The sequence below is a fragment of the Polypterus senegalus genome, chromosome 7 (assembly GCF_016835505.1).
Source record: "Polypterus senegalus isolate Bchr_013 chromosome 7, ASM1683550v1, whole genome shotgun sequence".
NCBI lineage: Eukaryota > Metazoa > Chordata > Cladistia > Polypteriformes > Polypteridae > Polypterus > Polypterus senegalus.
The window spans coordinates 62,511,793-62,533,610 of NC_053160.1; the positions used below are offsets into that span (position 1 = coordinate 62,511,793).

Consider the following 21,818-nt stretch of genomic DNA (forward strand, 5'->3'; position numbering starts at 1 on the left):
TTTGATTTCCTCCAAGGTGCAAAAACGCTTTCCTTTGTGGTCTTAATGTGGAAATAATAAAAAGTCACACAGAGCAAAATCAGGCAAGTAGGGAAGGTGGCAAGAACTCCAAGACACAAAAGTCAATTCAGAAATCTCTTCAACAGTCCAATGACGATCTTTGTAAATTGCATTGCGAACTTTTTCAAGAATTTCTTCATTCCTGTTTGTGGAAGGTTGGCCAGATCTTGATTGGTCTTCAAGTCACATTTCCCCTAGCTTGAAACGCGAAAACCACTCGTAGACCTGTGTTTTACTTAAAGCTTCCTCTTTAAAAGCAGTTTCAAGCATCACTACAGTTTCAGCAGCTGTTTTCCCTAAGAGAAAACAAAATTTAACATAGACTCACTGTTCTTTATGATCGTCCATCACAAAAATTGCAGAGCACGTTTAATAACCACCAAGAAAAACCAATATGGAATACCATACGAACAATACAGAGTAATGTCACTTGGCAGTCTTCCCTCACATGTTAACTGCCCAAGTCATCTGCTGCTATCCCTTAACTGGATGTAGAGTATTTAACTAATAATTTATTTAAATTCTTCTGTTAGCACAAGGAAGACATCAGGCTATGGCATATCATTACTCTTCCAAAAGTTAATCAGTCTGTTTGCTTTTGATAGATTTTGCCATTATTTGAATTTAAAATCATAGCTTTAATTTAAATTGTAAAGGATCCCCAACTGAGGAATCTGACTAGATAACATTCATCAATTATTTCTGTTTGAATTCGAAACATAGAAAATATGCTTCCAGTTTGCTCTAAAGTTTCAAGGATTTCATGCCTTGATAATGGGAAAAGATTTCCAAGCCTTCCTATATAAAATTTTTAAAGGTGTTTTTGACTATTACTTATTAACTTCTTGAAAAATGAAAAGTGAGTAAAATTTACTTTCTGTCTTTTGTATGGTGACCAATAATGAACAACAGCAAACAATATTACAATAAAGGGGGTCCTCGGGTTACGACACAGTTCCATTCCTACAACAGTGATGTAACCCGAATTTTTGTGTAAGTCGAAACACACCCTAGCCTAAGTCACTTTCCTATCTTAACACATTTGCTAAATCATAATCTAGAACATAAAAACACAAAATCTAAGCCTGAGAAAAAAGAAAAGGACATAAATATACTGTACTGTACACTGTACTGTAGTAACAGAAAGAATGAGTGTAAAAAAAATGCTTACCTTTATTCCTTCTCATGTCTCAATTTTTTTAAGTTTTTATGGGAGTGAGTGTTGTAAACTCGAAATGTTGTATGTCAAAACGTTGTAACCCGAGAACCCCCTGTACAATACAATACAATTTATTTTTGTATAGCCCAAAATAACACAAGGAGTGCTATAATGGGCTTTACACGGCCCAGCGTTTTGACAGCCCCCGAGCCGTGGCTCTCTAAGAAGACAAGGAAAAACTCCCAAAAAACCCTTGTAGGGAAAAAATGGAAGAAACCTTGGGAAAGGCAGTTTAAAAAGAACGCCTTTTCTGGTAGGTTGGGTGTGCAGTAGGTGCAAAAAAGAGGGTAAATACAATACAATACACAGAACAGAACACAAGTAATCCCCAATGCAATTTAATAGTGCAACAGAAATATTACAAGTACAGAACAGAATTCAACAATAGATTTTACATGATATGATTTGACATTGAAAAGGTCTATGAGAATATTTCATATTATTTATATTGCATATTTCTCATGTCAAGTCATTCAGTTGTATGCTCACAATATATTATGTGGTTAAATAAATCACCTCTTGAAAACACTCCAGTAAACCAAAATGGAACATGCTCAGACATTAATTAGCATTTAAATTGTAGACCTGCCTCTCATCATTACATTTATAGTTAGAGTGAGCCACCACTGATGTACCTTGAGCTTATTTAGCAGCAGTCTGTGAAATTACACAAATGAATTGACCTTCTGCTTGTTGAAACATCTCAGATATGCACAAGTATGAGGCATTTTCTCTTCCTGATAATGCTTTCATTCACTTTTCTTTAACTTTAATATTTAATTTAAAATGTTTCTCTGTTTAAGTTTATACGTTGACATCACGTGAAGTGCAATGTTAGCCAGAGAATAAGCTGTTACTGGTCTTGACTCCTGACAAATAAATGAGAAGGGTAAATGAGTCTTCAGTTCAAATGCCTGGATGCATCTGAGCATATTTCATTTTCATTCGCAAGAGTGTTTACTAAGCAATACTTTAGTAAAAACACATGTGTTTTGGATGTTGTGAACATATGACTGGATGACTTGATATGTGGATTATGTGACAGAAGTAGCGTGCAATTTTTTTCATGGATTTGTTGGTAGTGTTTGCTGTTGTCCATTGTTAGCCACTACAGACAGTTTGTTATGTCCATTCTGTATGAAAACATGAGACTAACATTTTTCTTGAACATCACTACAAACTAAATGGGGAAGATAACTTATAAAAATGTTATTGCTGGGTGGATTATTCCTTAAAATCTTTGAAGATTTAGAATAGTAAGACATAGTCTGCAGAAAATGAGCTTTTACATGTTATAATGTAGAGGCATACATAAGAAAGATGCATTCATCACTACAACAACAACAACATTTATTTATATAGCACATTTTCATACAAATAATGTAGCTCAAAGTGCTTTACATGATAAAGAAAAGAGAAATAAATGACAAAGTAAGAATTAGAATAAGACAACACTAATTAACATAGAATAAGAGTAAGGTTCGATGGCCACTGAGGACAGAAAAAACTAAAAAAAAACTCCAGACGGCTGGAGAGAAAAAATAAAATCTGCAGGGGTTCCAGGCCACGGGACCGCCCAGCCCCCTCTGGGCATTCTACCTAACATAAATGAAACAGTCCTCTTTGTATTTAGGGTTCTCTTGGAAGGGCTTGATGATGATGGTCATGTAGACTTCTGGCTTTTAATCCATCAATGTAGGACATCACGGTGCTTTGATTAGATGGTGATGGCACAGATCGCCACCACAGAAAACCGGAAAAAGAAACAGAAGAGAGAGTAGGGGTCAGTACGGATTTAGAGCCACCATGAATAGTTATTATAATGAATTGAATATACTGTACAGAGTATCAGGATTAAATGAAGGTGAAGTGAATGGATAAAAGCACTTAGGGTGTAGATAAATAGAGGAAAAGAGGTCAAGTGCGTTTGGGTTCTGATTCAAACATGTCACCCATTGTATGATTTCCTGGGAAGAGTTTGACAGCCTCTTTTCAAAGAAGAGTTCCAAAAAACTAGGCTTCTGGTACTCCTTTTGGCATGTTTAATTATGGTCTTTTAGCTGGAACTCATATCTGAATAGCATAAATTAAGTCAAGAAGAAATTTAAAACTGCAACTCTGAGGAGGATTTTAGGGAAAATTTTTTCTTGTAATGTATGGGAATTTCAAAATAGCTAACTAAAGCCAAGAGAAGAGTATCAAGAGTTTTAATCACAACTGTCTGAAATGAGTTATGATCTGTTTTAAAATGGTCAATTGGATTGAGAAATCCTAGCATTATCTCTGTCTTGGGTGAGAATGCAATCCTGTTTAAAAAAATAAGAGAATAAGTTAAGCAGAAAGTGGCGCCAGCTTCATCACAAAAATGTCTGAGCTGTTTATAAACAGGTACATAACGGAAGTTAGCAAATTCCCCCTGCTGACCCAGTGGATGTAGAGCTAACTCTAGACAGCTTGCTTTAACACCACAGGTACTGTAAATTCAAAAGACATACAGTACATAAATTCAATATATATGAGAGATCAGAGGGAGCATTGAGCATTATAAAGTCAAATAGCACACACAAAGTTTATGATGGCGTCAATAGTGAAAAGTTCCCTTGCAAGGGGATTCAGAAATAGCATAGACAAGGGTGGGGTGTTTTTTGTATAGTTTATTTTGACTGTAAAAAATTTTGAAATATTTGTGAAAGACAACAGTGAGTTGAATAAAATATGTTAATCTGAAAGTCTGATTAAGAAAACTAATAGAGTGATGGATGATAATAGCTATATTGATGCTAGAATTTTGAAAATATTACTGATGATAGAATGAAGTAGGAACATGGACACTTGGTCACGAAATACTGAAAAAAGATTGAGTGGGATTTCATCTAGCCCCAGTGTGTCATCTATTTATACATTAGATAGTGTCTCCTAAAATGCAAACATATTAATAAATTCAAGCAGCATTCATATTACAAATGTGTTACATATAAACTGGCGATAGACCTTTCTATTTTAGTATATTATGTATCCTTCTTTCCATTTGGCCAAGTCTTGGTAATAAACTAATAATTTTTTCCAGTATCTAATCAAGTCCTTGGCTAATCAAGCCCTTAAGAGAAAGAATTATACAGTAGATTGTGCTGTTATTCAACATAATCATGTTGAGATATCCGTTAAAAAGCTGAAGATGTACAGGGACCAGGCAGCATGACAACTATCTTAAACATTAATTTAAATTTATAAGTGAATGGCTAAGGCAGAAGTAAATTTTTTCTAGGAATTGCTGAGCCAGTGTCCTGACATTAACTTACTAAAAATGTTGTGGAATGAACTGAGATGCCAGCTAATAATATCACAGAGATTAAATAGTTCTGTAAAGAAGAATTAAGCAAAATTCCTTCAAGCTATTGTGCAGGATTGAGCAATAGATTCAGGAAATGTTCTGCAAAGTGTATAATTGCCCCACTAGCTATTAAATGTAAAAATCAACATACTTTTTTTTACAAAGACAGTAAATGAACAATGCATATGTTAAAAAATTAAAAAGAACACTGCAATATTAAAGTATTATTTATGTATATTTCCATATAAACAAATACCAATAGATCTTGAGACTTCCAAGCTTAGTTTAAGATTACTCAAAACAGATATACTATCTCAGTGATTGACAGGTAAGAGGGGTTTAGGCTTTGTAAGCAGGACTGACACAGTGGCCTTTTTCATCATATGTTAGCTGCTAGTCCAAAAGCCAAAGTAAAATACATTGATAGGGAAATATCAATTACAATAAATTAATACATTTAGTTATTCTAAACATGAGGAAACTCGATCAGTCCGATGCTAAAGAAGCAGAACACCTCAGAAAGACTGATAAAGTATTGCATTTTAAACATTAAACTTGTTAAAGCTACCTTTGTGGAGTTCCACATAACTTGTTTTTCATTTATATTAAGTGTCATTTTTGTTTCAAATCCTGTAGTACTTACATTTTTCCATGATTGCTCACTTAATTCAAAATTAAAAATCTTACATCATTTGGTCAAAAATCTTAGAGCCAGTGGCTGATCAGACACTGTGTACCATCCAGTGTTAATCTTAAAAACAATAAATGGCTTTGGGTTAGAGGGTTGATCTCCTTTAAACTCTTAGATTTCCTCACACAAGCTATTTGATCAGCTAGTGGCTCTAAATTAAGTTTGTTTCTGTATGTTATGGATTAGCATTCTTTTGAAGGTGGAGATTTGCTTTGTTACCAGTGTTGCACTGATAAGCTCCATATTTAAGCAAGACACAGTGGTAGCACAATGGTACAGTAGTTAGCACTGCTCCTGAAGTTTCATTTTAAATCCTGGTTTGATCACTGTCTATTTGGAATTTGCATATTTTCACCATACCAACTTAGTCAAACCGGCTACTCCATTTTTTTTCCCCTTCAAAGATATCGGTATGAGAGAGTGTGGGCATAAGCTTGAAAGTTTCCCACATTGAGCTGAGTTAGTTCCTGAAATGCACCCAAGTAAAAACTTATTTTCTCTTTGATTTTAAGTTGAACAAGTGATGGTTAATAAACACTGATTACATAAAATTAGTGTGTTTATATATGTGTGAAACCAGGGAGAGTTAGGGACAGTTTACTAGGCCATCAAAAATGTGACTTTGCCTGTTGTCAGTGATCAGGCCTAGAAATTATTTTTCTCCAAAACTGCTGTTTATTGGAGTTGTGGTTTTGTTCTCCTTCATTATCAACTAGCCATATCTTTTAAATATTAACTTACTGGATATAATACCAGTAATGGCGCGCTGCACGATAACTTGAGCACTCATAGTTTTCAGCCTCTTTCTCTGTAAGTTTAGCATTTGTTTGCTCAGAGGTTGATGGGCTAGCTGTTTTCTGGGCAGCTCTTCTTTTCTCCACCCTAGCGGCCCACTTCTTCTCCTCTTTCGTGTTAAAACTGATTAATTCAGTGTTTGTGTTGTAATTACTTAGTACATTTTCCTTAATTTTTCATTTAAGCTGGCACTTAAGTCTTCAATCTGCCTCAAGAATGATTTAAGATATGAAGGTGGTAGGGAAGAAAACTGTGCCCGTACGCATGTGCCGCACGGCCACCCTGCTGGCCACTGCCGAGAGTTGATTCTAGAATAAAATAAAATAAAAATAAAAAAAGGAATAACCTTGGAGGTCAATCAACACCCCGAAAGCAGATAGTAGACGTCACCTAGTATATGTGTACCAAATTTCAGGTTAATATGATTTGCGAATTACAGGTAATTTCAAATCCTGGACAGACAAACGAACAGCCACGGTAGCGTATTATACATAAAGATAATTTTCTTTGCATGACTTTTCAAGCAGTAGCTTATTTAGATTTAAGCCAAATAAATTCATTTATGTTATTTAATTTGCAACTCTAAGTTGATCTGGTGTGAATGTATGAGTGTGTGTGAGTGGGTCCAAGATGGGCCAGTCCTTCATCGAGTGTTAGTACTTGTTTTACATGAAATGCTGCCAGGGTCTAAGCTCTTGTGTTCTTTAATGTTAAAAAGATAATGATGGATGGATGGGGTGGCACAGTGGCGCAGTGGGTAGCACTGCTGCCTCGCAGTTAGGAGACCCGGGTTCGCTTCCCGGATTCTCTCTGCATGGAGTATGCATGTTCTCCCTGTGTCTGCATGGGTTTCCTTCTGGTACTTCGGTTTCCCCCCACAGTCCAAAAACATGCAGGTTAGGTGCATTGGCGATCCTAAATTGTCTCTAGTGTATGCTTTGTGTGTGCCCTGCGGTGGACTGGCTACCTGCCTTGCGCCCTATGTTGGCTGGGCTTGGCTCCAGCAGACCCCCATGACCCTGTAGTTAGGATATAGCAGGTTGGATAATGGATGGATAGATATTTGTGTTTACAAATATCAGTATTTTTGAGGATGTATGCTTTACTGTTAAACTATTATATTTTTAAATCTGTGTAAGAGCACTGAGATTTTATTAGGTGAAGAATAAATATTACTGAATTGTTAGCATATTGTAGCCGAAAGCATTGCTGTAACTCATTAAACAGCTCCTAAGTGTAGTACACATTTTGCTGTACATGCATGTTTGTATACTTACTTCATCAGTCTTAAGTCTTGCTGTCAGATTAACTACTACTCCATATTCCTCCGGTGTGGCAATAGCAGCTGAAATAAATCCAGAAACTGCTGTAACTTAAAGTGGAATTAAGCAGATAATACTGTAGATGACTATTTTAGATATTTACCTTGGAAAACTTAGCACAAATAAAAAAGTATAGTAAGAGTTAATGTAAATCTGTTAACCATTAAGGAGAACTATACTCCATTTTATTAAAAGCCTTTATTGCTAGTGAAGAGATGTTCTTATTATACAAATGAAGGAAGAAGGGTTAGAAAAAAATTGTTGTATACATATATGATAATTCATTGTATATGATATATGAGGTGTATATTGTATGGATTTTCAATATTATGTCTTGTTTTCAGTGAACAAATGTTTATTGAAAGCAGAGACAGGATAATAGTGACAATACCATTATTTAGCAGAATTATAGAAAGATATAGCAGAAGAAAGGTCCCTACTGTCAAATAGCACCTACTACCTCACCACAACATTATGTTGCACTTTAACTGGAGACTCTGAATTGGTCCCATTTTTAGTGGGAGGCGATTGACTCTTGCAGTGAACCTTGATTCCGTACCAAGGTTGGGTCCTACCTGGATCCCATGTCCTGCTAGGGTTTGTTTGCAAGCTTGTACTAGATGGTAGGTTGCCATGTTATGTTCTTTTATGTGTTCCTTCTATATCATGTTATGCTCTTTTTCTAATTATTCTGTAGCAATCATAGATAGGCTCATAAGTGGAAATGCTCTAATAAGAATAAATAAAACTGAAGGTGAAAGAAAATCCATTCCATTAAGACATCCTCTTCTTGTTAAATCTGTTCCACACAATGGGTGAAAGCAGGTCAGAAAGCCTCCTTCTATGGACATGGTGTCATCTGCTGCAAAAGGGTATCAGGCTAAGTCAAAATTAATGTGTTTTTTCTTCACTTTAAATATTCAGGTTGGGTTTACTCAAAGTAATGTATGAAATACTATGTAAAGTCTAGTAGCAATGGCATTGGTTTGGAACACTCTAGGTTTCATTTTCAGTGCCCACTGACTCATGTGTAAGTTCAAGCTTTTCTCTTCAACTGCCAATGCTTGCACTGTGGAAATATATATTAATATTATATATATAAGAATTGTACTTTTAAAAAAATCATCATGAAAGACACTATACATATTATTGTGTATAAGTTTATTATAGATAAGTGTTTTTTGCATTGTTACATATAATATAATAGAGAATCTCAGCAGAGATCCAGAGAGTAATTTTTCATGTCTTATATTATCAACACTCTTGGTGCTTCATTAAATTATGCTTTTTCTTTTCAGTCATGGAGATGACCTGATTGTAACACCATTTGCACAGGTAGGTGCCAAAGAATCCTGCATTTTAAAAAGTGTAGTGAATCATATTTTACACAATTGGTACTTTATTTAATTCTCAAATATACCAAACGTGGAGACCTAGATTGTCTAGTTCCCCCCATCTATTGTCTGTAATATCAAATTGACAATGATAAAATATGCTAGCTTTATCGCAACCAAATACCAATAACAGCTAACTCCCAATTCAGCACTTACTGTATCACCATCTTATTTTTTGATTGAATATAATAAATATTTATTTGAAAAAAATTGTACCTAAGGAGCTGTCGAGTGGTTAATGCTCCTTTATACCTTGGGAGGCTAGGTCTTGATTCCTGGCTTGGTCACCAGTAATGTGGAGTTTGCCAGTTCTTCCTACACTCTCATAGGTTTGCTCCAGGTACTCCAGTTTCTTCTCATACCTCAATTCATTATTAGGACAAATGCAGAGCAAATGAAAATGGTGTGTGAGAGTATCCTCTGTGACACACTAACATCCCATCCAGGCTTGTCCTTGTAACTGATCCAACTGAATTAAACACTGGCTACCTGTGAGCCTGGATGTTGTGTAAGAATGAATCATTACTCAAGTATCAGTGTCACTAATTAAAAAAAGGTTTAGAATGAAAACCTGTAGCCACTGTGGTCCTCCAGGATCGGAGCTGGTGATACCTAGTCTAATGTTATGTTCTGAACTTAGAGACAAAAGAGCTCCAAAACTGCCTCAAAACATCCACTAGTAATCAAACTCTGGCTAGAAATGAAAAGGACATTCATAGACTCTTTATAAATACAAATATGTATTTTTCAAAAAGTTGTGTTAAACAAAGGAGGCTTCGATGGGCATGTACTTAAAGAACTTCTGTAAAAAGCCAAATTTTCCCCTGGAAACAAATAAAGTTCCATCTGTGCACACTACATAAAGATAAAAGGAAAGTCTATTCATCACTTTACTGGCCTGTTTACCCCAATTTTTGGACCACATTGATTTGTTGCCTTTCTCAGCAGAAAGGAAAGGATGGAACCTGTGATTGACCACCTGAAGGCTAAAGGAAATTATCAATATTATGAAAAGTATTTCTTACTAGTCAAAACTTCAGTTTTCATCATGAATTTTGGTTGAGTTCAATTGGAGTGGATGAAGAAAGGCCAAATAAAAATAAAGACACAGAAATTAGAAGTTTCACACAACTTTAGTGTGCTTATAATACATTTAAAACATATGACTATATTGGTCCCTGCAAAAACTATGCTGTACATTAGTTTCTATTTGAACTGTACTTGTTTGTAGCTGTACAGAATATAATTGCTTTTATATTATTGTTTTGTGCATGAGTTTTATTGGTTTCTGCAACACCCACTGTTATCTTATATGTGCATTATTTTGATCTCTTTTCTTACACTGTAAGCAGATTTACACTACTGACATACATATCATTTTTATGTGGTACTGACTAATCCCCCAGTTCACACTGCATTTTGAACATACTGTATATTGTTGGTCTGATTATGATGTGAATTGCTTTGTGAGGGTATAGTATTGTTTTTTTATTAACTTTATTGGTTTGCACATATACTGCATTATTCTGGTTGATGAGGCGACTTTAAAGAGGGCAAATCAGAACTGTCCATTCATCTATTATTCAATTAGCTGAAACCAGTACAGTTTAAATAGGGCCATGGCTTAGACCATCAACATCAGGCATAAGGCAGGAATCAGCCCTGAACAGGGCATCGGTTCATCTGAGGGTACATTCATACATTCACACACTCACTGATAAAGGGCCAGTTTACCCAGCTTACAGCTGTCACTTAACCCGTTTCAGACGTCTTTGGGGTATGGGATTGAAACCAGAATACCCAGGAAAACTCTATTTAGACCTGGGGAGAATGTGCAGACTTGATACTGGCATTTTCATGTATATGCTATCATACATAATTTTTTAAGGTTAAAAAAATGTAATGTTCAGATCTGGATGTAATATCTGGTGCACAACTATAAATGAGGATATGAAAACTAATATGTTAATAACAGTCCAGCCTTGTCAATAACTCAAGCACTACACTTCTTCTTCTTCTCCTCTGTTTGTTAACTTTGTTATTATTAATTATTTTGCTAATTAATAATAATTATTTTGGTAGGTCTTAGTGATGGAGCAGAAAAATGATATTGTCAACTTTAGAAAATGTATTCCCTAATATTCACCAGTCCGTACTGGCAAACATGGCTGCAACTTGGAGGTGAAAGTTTAGTGGGAGTTGCAAATGTATCGCTTAGGGTGGAATTTCCAATAGTAGTGGTAAATCTCTTTCAAAATGAAGCAGTAATTTTGAACAATCTTATACAATTTACCTGGAGTTCCAGCCCTACTAGAGGTGTTACAACTAATCCATTTTCAATTTTACTAGTAAGACTCAGGCCTCCCTTCCTCAAAGGAAGGTGGTGCATGCACATCTCATTAAATTCAGCACCCCATGTCATTCTGTGATGTCCCCATGGCTCTTTTTCCTAAGCCCTGTAACATGGCAGAGAAATCCCGAACCTCCATTTCTTTAGTTGTGTATGACTGTCTGTTGCACTCTGAGTGTATGATTGGCAGTTGGGATGAAAACAATCAGTCAGCCTGTGCAGTGTACTTCACTGTCTGAAGAGCTTCCCATAGTTTTTGTCCTGTCAGCAATGCTGCAGGCCCTCGCTGCTATGCTTTTCCTGTCAGCCACAGTGTATAGCCTGCTTGCCATTTGAAGGACTTGAAGGCCAATTTTATGGCCGACATAGCCCTCATGTCCAATTCATGGGCTGTGTTATGTTTATCACTGCATAAATTCTTGATTGAAACAAAGATCAAGGTTCAAAGCCAAGGGATTCTTAAGTTATTGCTTAATAGACAGAAAACTCTTAGCATGATAGATAGATAGATAGATAGATAGATAGATAGATAGATAGATAGATAGATAGATATTTTGTACAGCTTCTCTCATAATTCTAAACTATAAAGTACAGTAATTTTAGTCTTTTCTCATAAATTACACATTTTAATAGGTCTACTAAATCACTTGGCCCTTTATTAGCAAGCCTCTTTTGAATACCTACCTGCTTCTATGCACCCTGTACAATGAGGAGTCCATTACATTCTGTTAAGTCTGTATTGAACAGTGTGTTTTCCACCTATAGAATTTTTTAGACTATGTAGACATTCTAATTCTGCAAAGATTGCTAACTAAAAATATTTTTTACATGTATTTATTTATTTTATGATTATTTTTTTTTGTCTTTATAGGTGTTGGCTAGTTTGAGGACAGTGCGGAATAATTTTGCTGCAATAACAAATTTACAGGAACGTGCCTCAAACAAGTAAGTATTTACTTTTGTTTCCTAAAATGCTGTTTTTTTTCAAAGTGCACAGATGAACTCCTTTTTAATGCCATGACACACTATTACAAATATGATGTTTTTATGCAGTAGGAAAAAATAGAGTACATCTGTCCATTTGTTGTGATGTACACATAATTAAGTGAAATTTGACTTTAGGAAAATATTTTGATTATATAGAGTAAAAATAAAAACTAGTCTATAAATCTAAAATTAAATTTAAAAAATGGCAGCCTATCTAGATGTTGCTATTCTGCTTCCAGTCATTTTTTCAGAACTTGGCCTTGGTGTTTGTCCCAGCCAATATTAAATACTTTGACTCATTTAAAGTTAATGACGCTCCTAATACAGTATACCATCTTACACAAATAGTGACCACTATCTCTTCCACAACTTCTTTCTTTAGTGACCAACATATATTCTGTGAAGCAAGACAATTAACATTTAATTTTACACAAAACCATCAGGCAATAGCACAATCTGTCAAAACCCCTACTACAGCGTTTCTCACCCTTTAAGTATTTGCGACCCGAGTATTCATAACAGTTTTAATTGTGCCCCCCCCGTAACATATTTTTGAAATGTAGATGCATGTTTTATTATACCTACTTAACTTTTATCGACATTTATCGAACTCTGTATTTATTGTTCTAGTACCAGAATGTAGTTTAAGTTAATTTGTTTTGGTTTCAACAGATTTTTTTTCATATTTTTGATACTTGTTTTCTTTTTTTCACATATTCGTGCCCCCCAGGGGGGCCCGCCCCACAGGTTCAGAACCACTGCCCTACTAGATTCCTAAGCCTGGGTTATAAACTAAAAGTCTCCTGCACATATTAGAATTTGGCAGACACAGGTAGTGCTGCCTTGAGTTGGTTTTTCTGTAAACATATTTCTGTTCATTATTAATATGGGATTAATTACTCCAAAATATGCCTTATGACTATATTGTTAACTTTACAGTGTATGTTATGAGTTTGATCTACCTATTTAAGTTGGAACAACATCTGTTATTATAAACTTTGTAACTGTGTCATCTGATCAGTTGTAATGTAGCAGATACTTAGGTGAAAAGGTTTGCTGAACTGTCCCCTGATCAGCACTTAGTGGTCAGTCATCTCATAGTCTATAGATATGACTGAGAGCTACTCTCAGGTTAATAAGGCAGAAGATGCAGCAGTGGTTTAAGTGAAGTACTGCCATATTTAAAAAAGGCGAACAACAGAGTGTGTTCATGTTACTGGGCGATCAACCACACATCCCCCCCAGGAAACCCTATGATGACTTGTTTATTTGTGACGAAGTAAACAGCAGCTCCATGTGAGAGATTGAATACTTTAGGGTCTTAGTTCTCAAGTGTTTACAGAAGCAATTGTGAGCATTATAACCAAACGCTGGTGGTGATGAAGTTGGACCCAAGTCCTCAAACATATCTTTTTATTTACAGCTATATTCCCATCTTCATCTATGATCACAACCTTTATACAGCTTCCAAAAGAATGAGGGTGCAGGTACAAGTCATCAATATGCTTTTCTTTCCCTAGAATTTCTTTTTGATTTTTTCATGATAGGATGAAGAAGCCCAGGGAAATAGTGTTGCTTCTCCATGTCAAGATGAATCAGTTGACGTTGTTGGGAGTCCCTTACAATAAACTGCACTCTTTTGCTTCTGTAGGAAAGTTTCATGTGATCAACCACCAGGAGACTTGGAAGGAAAATGTGATGAAAGATGACAAGAAACATATTTATGTAAAAATAAGATTAATGCTACTATAGAATTGGTACTCTGTGTGTATAGAAGCTTAGTTTTATTAATCATTGTTTATCAGGTCATTATTTTACTTTGCATAAAAAAAGAAATGAACATTAACTGTGCTACTTTGTCTCCACATACACAATATGAATCCTGACTGAAATGATATTTTCCCAACAATGACTGAGTCCGTTTTTCTTTTCTTTTTCTCTCTTTTTTTTTTTTTTTTGTTGTTGACTATTAGGCGATCACCCATGTGTAATCAGCCACCCATTAACAAGGCCTCCTTTACCGGTAAGAATCAGTTTCTCTGTTTAAATAATTTTTTGAAAATGAAAAATATTTAAGCCAAGGTAAACAAACAACAGTTAGTTCATTTCAGTTTCAAGAGCACCACAAAGATACAGCAACTGCATATACTGTACCTACCTTCAAAAACTGTTTTAGAAATTAAGTCTTTTTTGTTTATGATAGTAAGGCTAGGATCCATTCATTTAACTATTTCTTTAGAAGGACTTCATTTATTGAGAAGAGGACTATTAAAAGTATAAATTAATGATTGATTTCCTCTGTTCATACATTGGCCTAGTTCTGACATGAGCTATCATTCCCTATCTTTTTCTTTTACTGTCCTGTTGCTTGGAGGTGTTGAAACATGTTTGTAAAATTTGTTTTCTTGAATTTTGCATAATTAAATAAATAAATAATTAAAAAATAATATAGCTTGTTTTGGCATTGTATCAGTACATGTTTAAAACATGTTCATGTTTATATAATTTCAGTGTAATACTCAGACTTGCAAGTAAGAAATTCATTGTACTCTGCACATGTGATAATACTACTATTTTTATTGGGGTTGATGCATTTGACACTATTGCAATGCAGTTACCAGTTTGGTTTTTTTTTTACTAATGCCTATTTTATTGTCTGTTTAATACAGAATGTGTAAATTGCCTCATTATGATTTTCACAAAAGAATCCTCAATATAGTCTGATTAAAATACCATCATTTTTAGTAATTGCTTTCATTCATTGAAATTATTTTCTGAAGAAAAAAGTTTAATTAAGTTTTAAGCCAGAGATCCACTTTTTTATTACAAAATATTTTTGAAAATTAATAAATGCGCAGAACTGGGTTGAGTTAGCTCAGTTATTGGTGGAGAAAGGGATGAAATTGTTAAGTAAGGGCTATTTTAAAAAATAGCAGTCAATCAGATGTGTACATTAATATATTTGTTTAAAAATTTGTTATGATGCAGTGTATGTCTGATGTGAATGTTTTGGTTTTCAGAAATGAAGCTAAATATATACTGAGTTTTGAATAGCACCAGTGATTGTTATTCAGCACAATGATACAGTGTTTTCATATATTATACTGTAATGTGTGTAACAGCTCTGATTTTGCATTAGGTGGCAGTAGAGGTCTACTTTAGAATATTATGTGCTCTCCTTTTTTCCTGGTTGAATTTTTACAATAATTTAGATGAGACCAATAGAGTGGTGTGGTACTTTTTATTCTTTAATTAAACTATTAAACTGCTATGAATATAGTCATTGGCATTATTAATCACTTGCTTCATTTGTAATGAAGCTTACCTTTAGTATGGCATGTAAGAAAAAGAAATATAATATTTGTGGCATGTACATTGTTGTTTATATTTGTGCATTGCAAAGTGAAAATTTATCAAAAAAAATCTAATGATATGTGTCTTGTTTAATTCTTTAGAGTTGGTAATAAATATTGACAATTCCTCTGTACCCATTTCTTCTTTATCACAGTTACATTGGGTTAAAGACAATCCATTGCAAAGTTAGGGCAATGCAGAAAATAACTCTGGATGGAACCCTAGTCCACAGCAGGCAGTGTTATCAACATTTCCACAATTTATTAAAACTGGCCAATAGCCAAACAACTGAAATGGTAAAGGGAGGTTCTTTATCATTGTGTTCTTGTAAATGATTTTATATTAAAGGACTGTAGGGATCTTACAAGAATTCTCCACCCAAAAATGATATTTTCTTATGTGCTGCTTTCCCCATATAGTTTGTAGTGATGGCCAAGAAAAAAAATAATCTCATGTTTTCATTTAGATTGGAGAGAAAAATGTTTATGATATAATACAAGCCCACAGTGACCAGTAACAGTACAGTGGTAAATGATATAAAAAGATGTCTATTACTTGTGCCACATAATCTATATGTATACATAATCTATATGTAAGTTATCCAGTCAAATGCTCAAAACTTGCAAAGCATGTGCTTTTTTTCTTAAGATTATTAAATAGGTACTAGAAAAATCAGCAGGAAACTAAAGCCACATGAGATTGACTTTTTGAATTGAACGCAGGACCCTTGACCAGAAATTGAGGGAGAGATGTAGATCTTCAATTCAAAAAGTCAATCCCACGAGGCTTTTGTTTCTTTTTTGTCATGTGCACTGATTTTTATTGGAAGTATCTGTTTAATAATATTCTGTATACATTTTTTTTCCATTCTGCATGCAAACATTAGATTAACTTCTTTCTTGGCCATCACTATAAACTATCTGGGATAACTAACATAAAAAAAATAATTTTTAGGTGGAATATTCCTTTAAGCCTATCCAAGTAACATTGGGCAAAAGAGTTAACTCTGAATTGTGTGCATTGTAGATTTAACTGTTGAAACAAACAAATCCTTTATATTTATATACAACAGTACCCATCTATAATGAGCAGTATCTCAAGGAGCTTTATTAGAAGATAACTTCTCTCGTCCTATGTATGTTATTCAGCCTTAAACTGGATAAGCACTTGTGTACCTCCATCCTGGGTTTCCATTTAGTGTGCAGTTGTCTTCCCCAGCAATGTAATACAATTGGTTGTACCGATCTCTAGATTTAAGCTTTACACTCATGTGGCCCATGCACACAACCCCCATTTTTTGTAGTCATGCCTTTTTAATATGTGGTCACCCCATTATTTTGTCTGCCTGAATTCAGCTTGGCATCAGCATATTAAATGATCTATTTGGAAGCTTTGGCATCAAGTTGTTTTAAAATTTGAAGTTTTGCTTTGGCATTCTATCTGCCTCTGCTGTTTTCATTCTTGCTCACCACTCTTTTTATGCATTTCAATAACTGGTGTTGTAAAGGAACCACGTCAGAAATTTGGTAAGCTGAAATCCTGACTGGAACATTTTAAGATGATCGTATAGTTGTGTATAAACAGCTTGTTCTTCTGCTTTTGGAAAAAAAGAATATTCAAAACTGAATGGAGGTTTATCAGAGTAGAAGAGTACAAAGTGTTCTTCATATATAGTGGATGTAGATGCAGAAGGAATGAGGCAGTACAGAGTTGGAAATAATGATGATACATTGAAAGAAGAAGAGAAAATCATATCAAGTTGCAGAGTTTTGTAACTGGCAGCACACACAGCCAGCTAAGAGAGAGAGAGATGCTGTGTGGGAAAGCCGTGTCACAAGCTAAGTGGCCTGACCTAGATCTTCTTTAGCTAAGCAGTAGAGATGGCAACTCTGATTCCAACACCCTGGGTTTGCATCTCACTTCTGCTTCTGATTAGAGAAAAGGAGAGGGTGGAAGAGTCACTCTGAGTGATTCCTCATTGGTTACAGGGTTGTCTTATATAGATCCACTCAACTAACTTGAACAAGAAACTAGGATTAACCTTCCCTTTATTGCTTACCCTTGAGAGTGTGCTTAACTATGAATGTTTTGGGCAAGTGTTTGTAATTTCAGGGATGAGAAGACAATATATCTTTAATAAACAGAGGTACGGTCATATTCCAGTGTTCAACAAATTAGTCAGGTCTTGACTGGAGTTGCCAGGTCTGTGATGTTTCAGAGTAGAGTTGTACAGCCAGTTAACCTAATTTGTGCATACATGAAGCAGAATTAGCAAAAAATGAACATGAAGCATTAACAAATTTCCTGCTCTAATTCAGAGTGATACTGGCACCACAGTCTGTCTTGGCAGCACTGGGAGGACAGCAGAAACCACCAATGGACAGAGTCCTAGTCCATCACAGGGCTTAATCATACACAGGGCCAATGTATTGTCAACAGTTAAATTGATATTCACATACAGTAGTTAGGTATGTGGGAGGAAAACCCACACAGACATAGAACATGGAAAGTCCACACAGATAATGTTCTTATGAAATGATTGTCCTGTAGTACAATGTCTTAGGTTGTGTTCTAGATACTTTGCAATGAAATCTCATTGAAAAGGTGAAAACAGAATACATGCCCCAGTGAAAAGAGAGTACCATTTTTGATCTCTTCTCTAGAGTCCTAATGATGAGATTTGCTTTTTTCTATTTAAGAATACTATTTACTCCACATTTCAGTGAATGAGAGGGCTACACATGAAGAATTTCCTGCAAGCTAAAATGTACATTGATAGGAATTCTGCAGCCTATATTTGTGAGGAATGGTTGCCATATTTATTAAGAAAATTGGCAAAAGAGTTAGGGTTATTCCTTAAATATTTTTTAAATATGTATTTTTAATGACAGTGTTTCTACATAAAATACCTGTGATTTTTACACTTCTGTGATCCTTTCACAGTTCTTTTGTAAATGCAAGGCCATTTGTACTGCTAGCCCGATTACTTGTCATTCTGATGATGGCCATTCCTGTTTAGGAAGCTTTTGTTAAGAGTTTGAAGCTTTTTTTACCAGCATAACAGGACACGTTTACCTTAAAAACATTAAGAACTTTTTGAAAAGAACTGCTACCAATGACGTGCAGTGAGGTTCATGGCTGGTGAGGCACTGACTCCTTCAGGGTCAGATTTACAAATATATAAACCCAAAAGAGTAGCTTATTCACTATTCAACTGGCAGCATGCACATTGACTGCTGATTATATTTCATATCTCATCAGCATTCTTTACACATACATGGGTAAAGTACATATTTGGCTAAGAAAGAACATTACAATAATAGAGGCGAGGTGGATAGAGTAGCCAAAAATTGTACTCAAGTAAGAGTAGCGTTACTTCAAAATAATACTTTGCATTACTCAAGTAGAAGTAAAAAGTAGTCACCGAAAAAATTACTCAAGTAAGAGTAAAAAAGCATTTGGTGAAAAGACTACTCAAGTACCGAGTAACTGTTTGATCATAATAAATGATTTATTTTTTTAGAAATGTAATAAGACAGACAAAAATATAAAATAATGTGCATATTCTGCTATTTCCAAATAACAAAATAAAAAATGAGTAAAAATAAATAACATCTTTCCAAAATAAAGATGCGCAAATAACACAAAGTTCCAAATCTCAGTTTTTCAAAACAAAGCTTTTGAAGCCAATACTTACAGTAGGTAACATGTATGTTTGAACAGTGCAAACTACTTACAGTGACAAGATATACTGTACACTGACAGTATAATACTGCATATTCACTTGCCCTCCAAATATGACTAAAAATTCTCTCACAGGCTGCAGACGCAGGAAGTTTGTGTGTGGTCATGGCTATATCTGTTTGGTGAAACAGAGTCATGTGATTATTGTTGCCACATCTGTTTGGCGAAACGGAGTCATGTGATTATTGTTGCTACGTCTGATTGGTGAAACAGTCATTCAGTAGATCCACTGGCGACTTCTCTCTGACTAAAATATACTGTATATAAATGTGTAAATGGAAAAACTAGTAGAGTCGAGTGTTGCCCAATGTAACGGAGTAAGAGTAACGTTTCTTCTTCACAAATGTACTCAAGTAAAATTAAAAAGTATGGTGCAGTAAAACTACTAAAAGAAGTACAATTCATACTCATTCAGTACAAATGAAAACATAGAGTATACAAAAAAAACGAATTTCAATTTTGGACGTAATTGAAATATTTAGTTGTTTTTAAAAGCTTTTAATTCTGATGCTTTAATCAATTTTAATATATGCTGTTCGACAAAAGGATAAAAAGAAAAACAAATTAATATTTTATTTAAGGTCAAAATTTAGTTTTTAAATATTGAATTGTTTTTTTCTTAGTCTGATCCCAGTTTTTATAAAACTGAAAATCGTTTATGGTCTTACCCTTATTTGTAAATGAAGTCCATGTGCTTATCCTTCTCCACGAATCTCTGTCACTTTCTTGTAAAAGTCCTTCTTATTTTCCTTTAGTTTTAAAATTCTCTCTGCTTCAATGGAGATAATCGCCAAGAAGAACAGGGAGCACCTGTTGGGCTCACATTCGCCCTCTTCAGTGCAGCATGGTACTGTCTGCCTCACCTTGTGCCCTTTCACTGTGGTTTTATGTCCGATCAGCAAGACTAAATATGTTATATGCATTCATTGAAGATATTAGCCAGACTGTGGAAAGTCAGGGTGTATAATAAACGTGTCTGAAAACATTATATTGGTGACATATAGAGAGACAACAACAGGCACACGCCAGTTGCATGCGTCAACCCAGTGTGTGAGGGATAGCACATTTCACATTTCTCCCCTGTATTTGAACGGGAAACTTGCAAATTTAGTGATTTTGACAAATTCATTTTATGTTATCATTATTAGTTTTTTCACTTTTCATGATAACAGACCACACGTTCCTGACTGCGACGTGAAACATCGAAATAGCTTCAAACAGAGCTCCAAAAGTGCCAGTCATGCTCAATGTAAATGCCTGTGTATAAAAATACTTTATAATGATGATGAAAACCACCCAGAGCAGGGTATCACTTGTACTTATTTACTTTTTGAAGAATACTGTATTTTTTAAGTAACATCTGTCATTCACCATTCAACTTTTTCTCTTTATAAATATTAACAAATCTATCATATTTATTTCTCGCTTTGTGTAGGTTGTAAAGATTCATCTCTTTCATCAGTTCTCACCATTTTTTAATCCATAAAGGCAGGGGCAGATCTGCTATGGTACTAATGAAGCTTAAGCTTCAGGGTCCTAGAATTGACTTTAGTCCACATTTTTTAAAACATTTGGGTGTCTACTGTATGAGAAGTTCTTAAACAGTGATAATATTAAAAGTATACTGTAATTCAAGACAAAGTAATAGTTAAAATAAAGATAGAATGGTTATTAAATTGTCATGTAGAATAACCATAATGAGATTTATGGTAGAAATTTAAACTTTTTATTAAAATTATTTATCTTAGGCTAAACTATATTTTGTTGCTTGCAATCATTGTGGCTAAATTTAAAAAAAAATATGGTGATCTGTCATAGAACAACTTCATTGAGTAAAATAACAGTAGCTGCTCAGACCTCATTGTTGGTTGAGTAGGGACTCCCATAACAGTTCAACCTTCAGAGTCCGACAATGTAGGTCCACTACCGCATACAAGTGTGAGATTCCTGTAAACAATGAATTTTGAAGATTAATGAGGAATTTTACAATGTATGAATGTAACTTATGTGATACTTTTTTATGGGTTTCCTAAAACCACTGTTATTCACTTCTATCTGACATTTTCCAAATGTTTATAATGCATTTCTGTTTTAACACTACTCCTGAAGTATCACAAGTGAAATGAAAAGCAATAGATTAACAATACTTTCATTATGTGAAATAATTTTTGGTGTTCTGCTGGTATATGATAAAGTTGTGAAAATGAATATATGGTAAACATTGATAACATTTGATAACCAATTAAAACAAAACATAAAAATAAGCACAACTTTGGACACCTGTTTTTCTAAGACAAACACAAAAGAAATGACACTTGTCATAAAAGAATACCACACCTTTTTAAAGAAGAACATTTCTTTTTTTTTTACTGTGATGCATTGCAGGCTTCTAATAGTGAGAAGAAGCAAATGTGGGTTGAGATGGCAAAGAAAATAAATGCCTGCATATCACAAACTAAGTTTACTCTCTATTCAGACACACAGACTCCACCAAAACAGCCTGGATACAATTTATAAATTTCTTTTAAATATATATATATATATATATTTAGTTTATATAACACAGTATTT

At 34.6% G+C, this 21,818-nt stretch overlaps 1 protein-coding gene across 9 annotated transcripts in view; it reads left to right on the forward strand.

The window, feature by feature from the left end:
• pde4d (phosphodiesterase 4D, cAMP-specific) overlaps positions 1-21,818 on the forward strand; it is a 1,397,741-nt gene that overhangs the window by 1,241,896 nt on the left and 134,027 nt on the right. For all 9 annotated transcript variants that reach the window (XM_039758727.1, XM_039758724.1, XM_039758725.1 and 6 more), the window contains 3 exons: positions 8,717-8,753; positions 12,034-12,107; positions 14,123-14,172. In XM_039758727.1, coding sequence (XP_039614661.1) covers positions 8,717-8,753; positions 12,034-12,107; positions 14,123-14,172 — 161 coding nt within the window. The remainder of the gene's footprint in view (positions 1-8,716; positions 8,754-12,033; positions 12,108-14,122; positions 14,173-21,818) is intronic.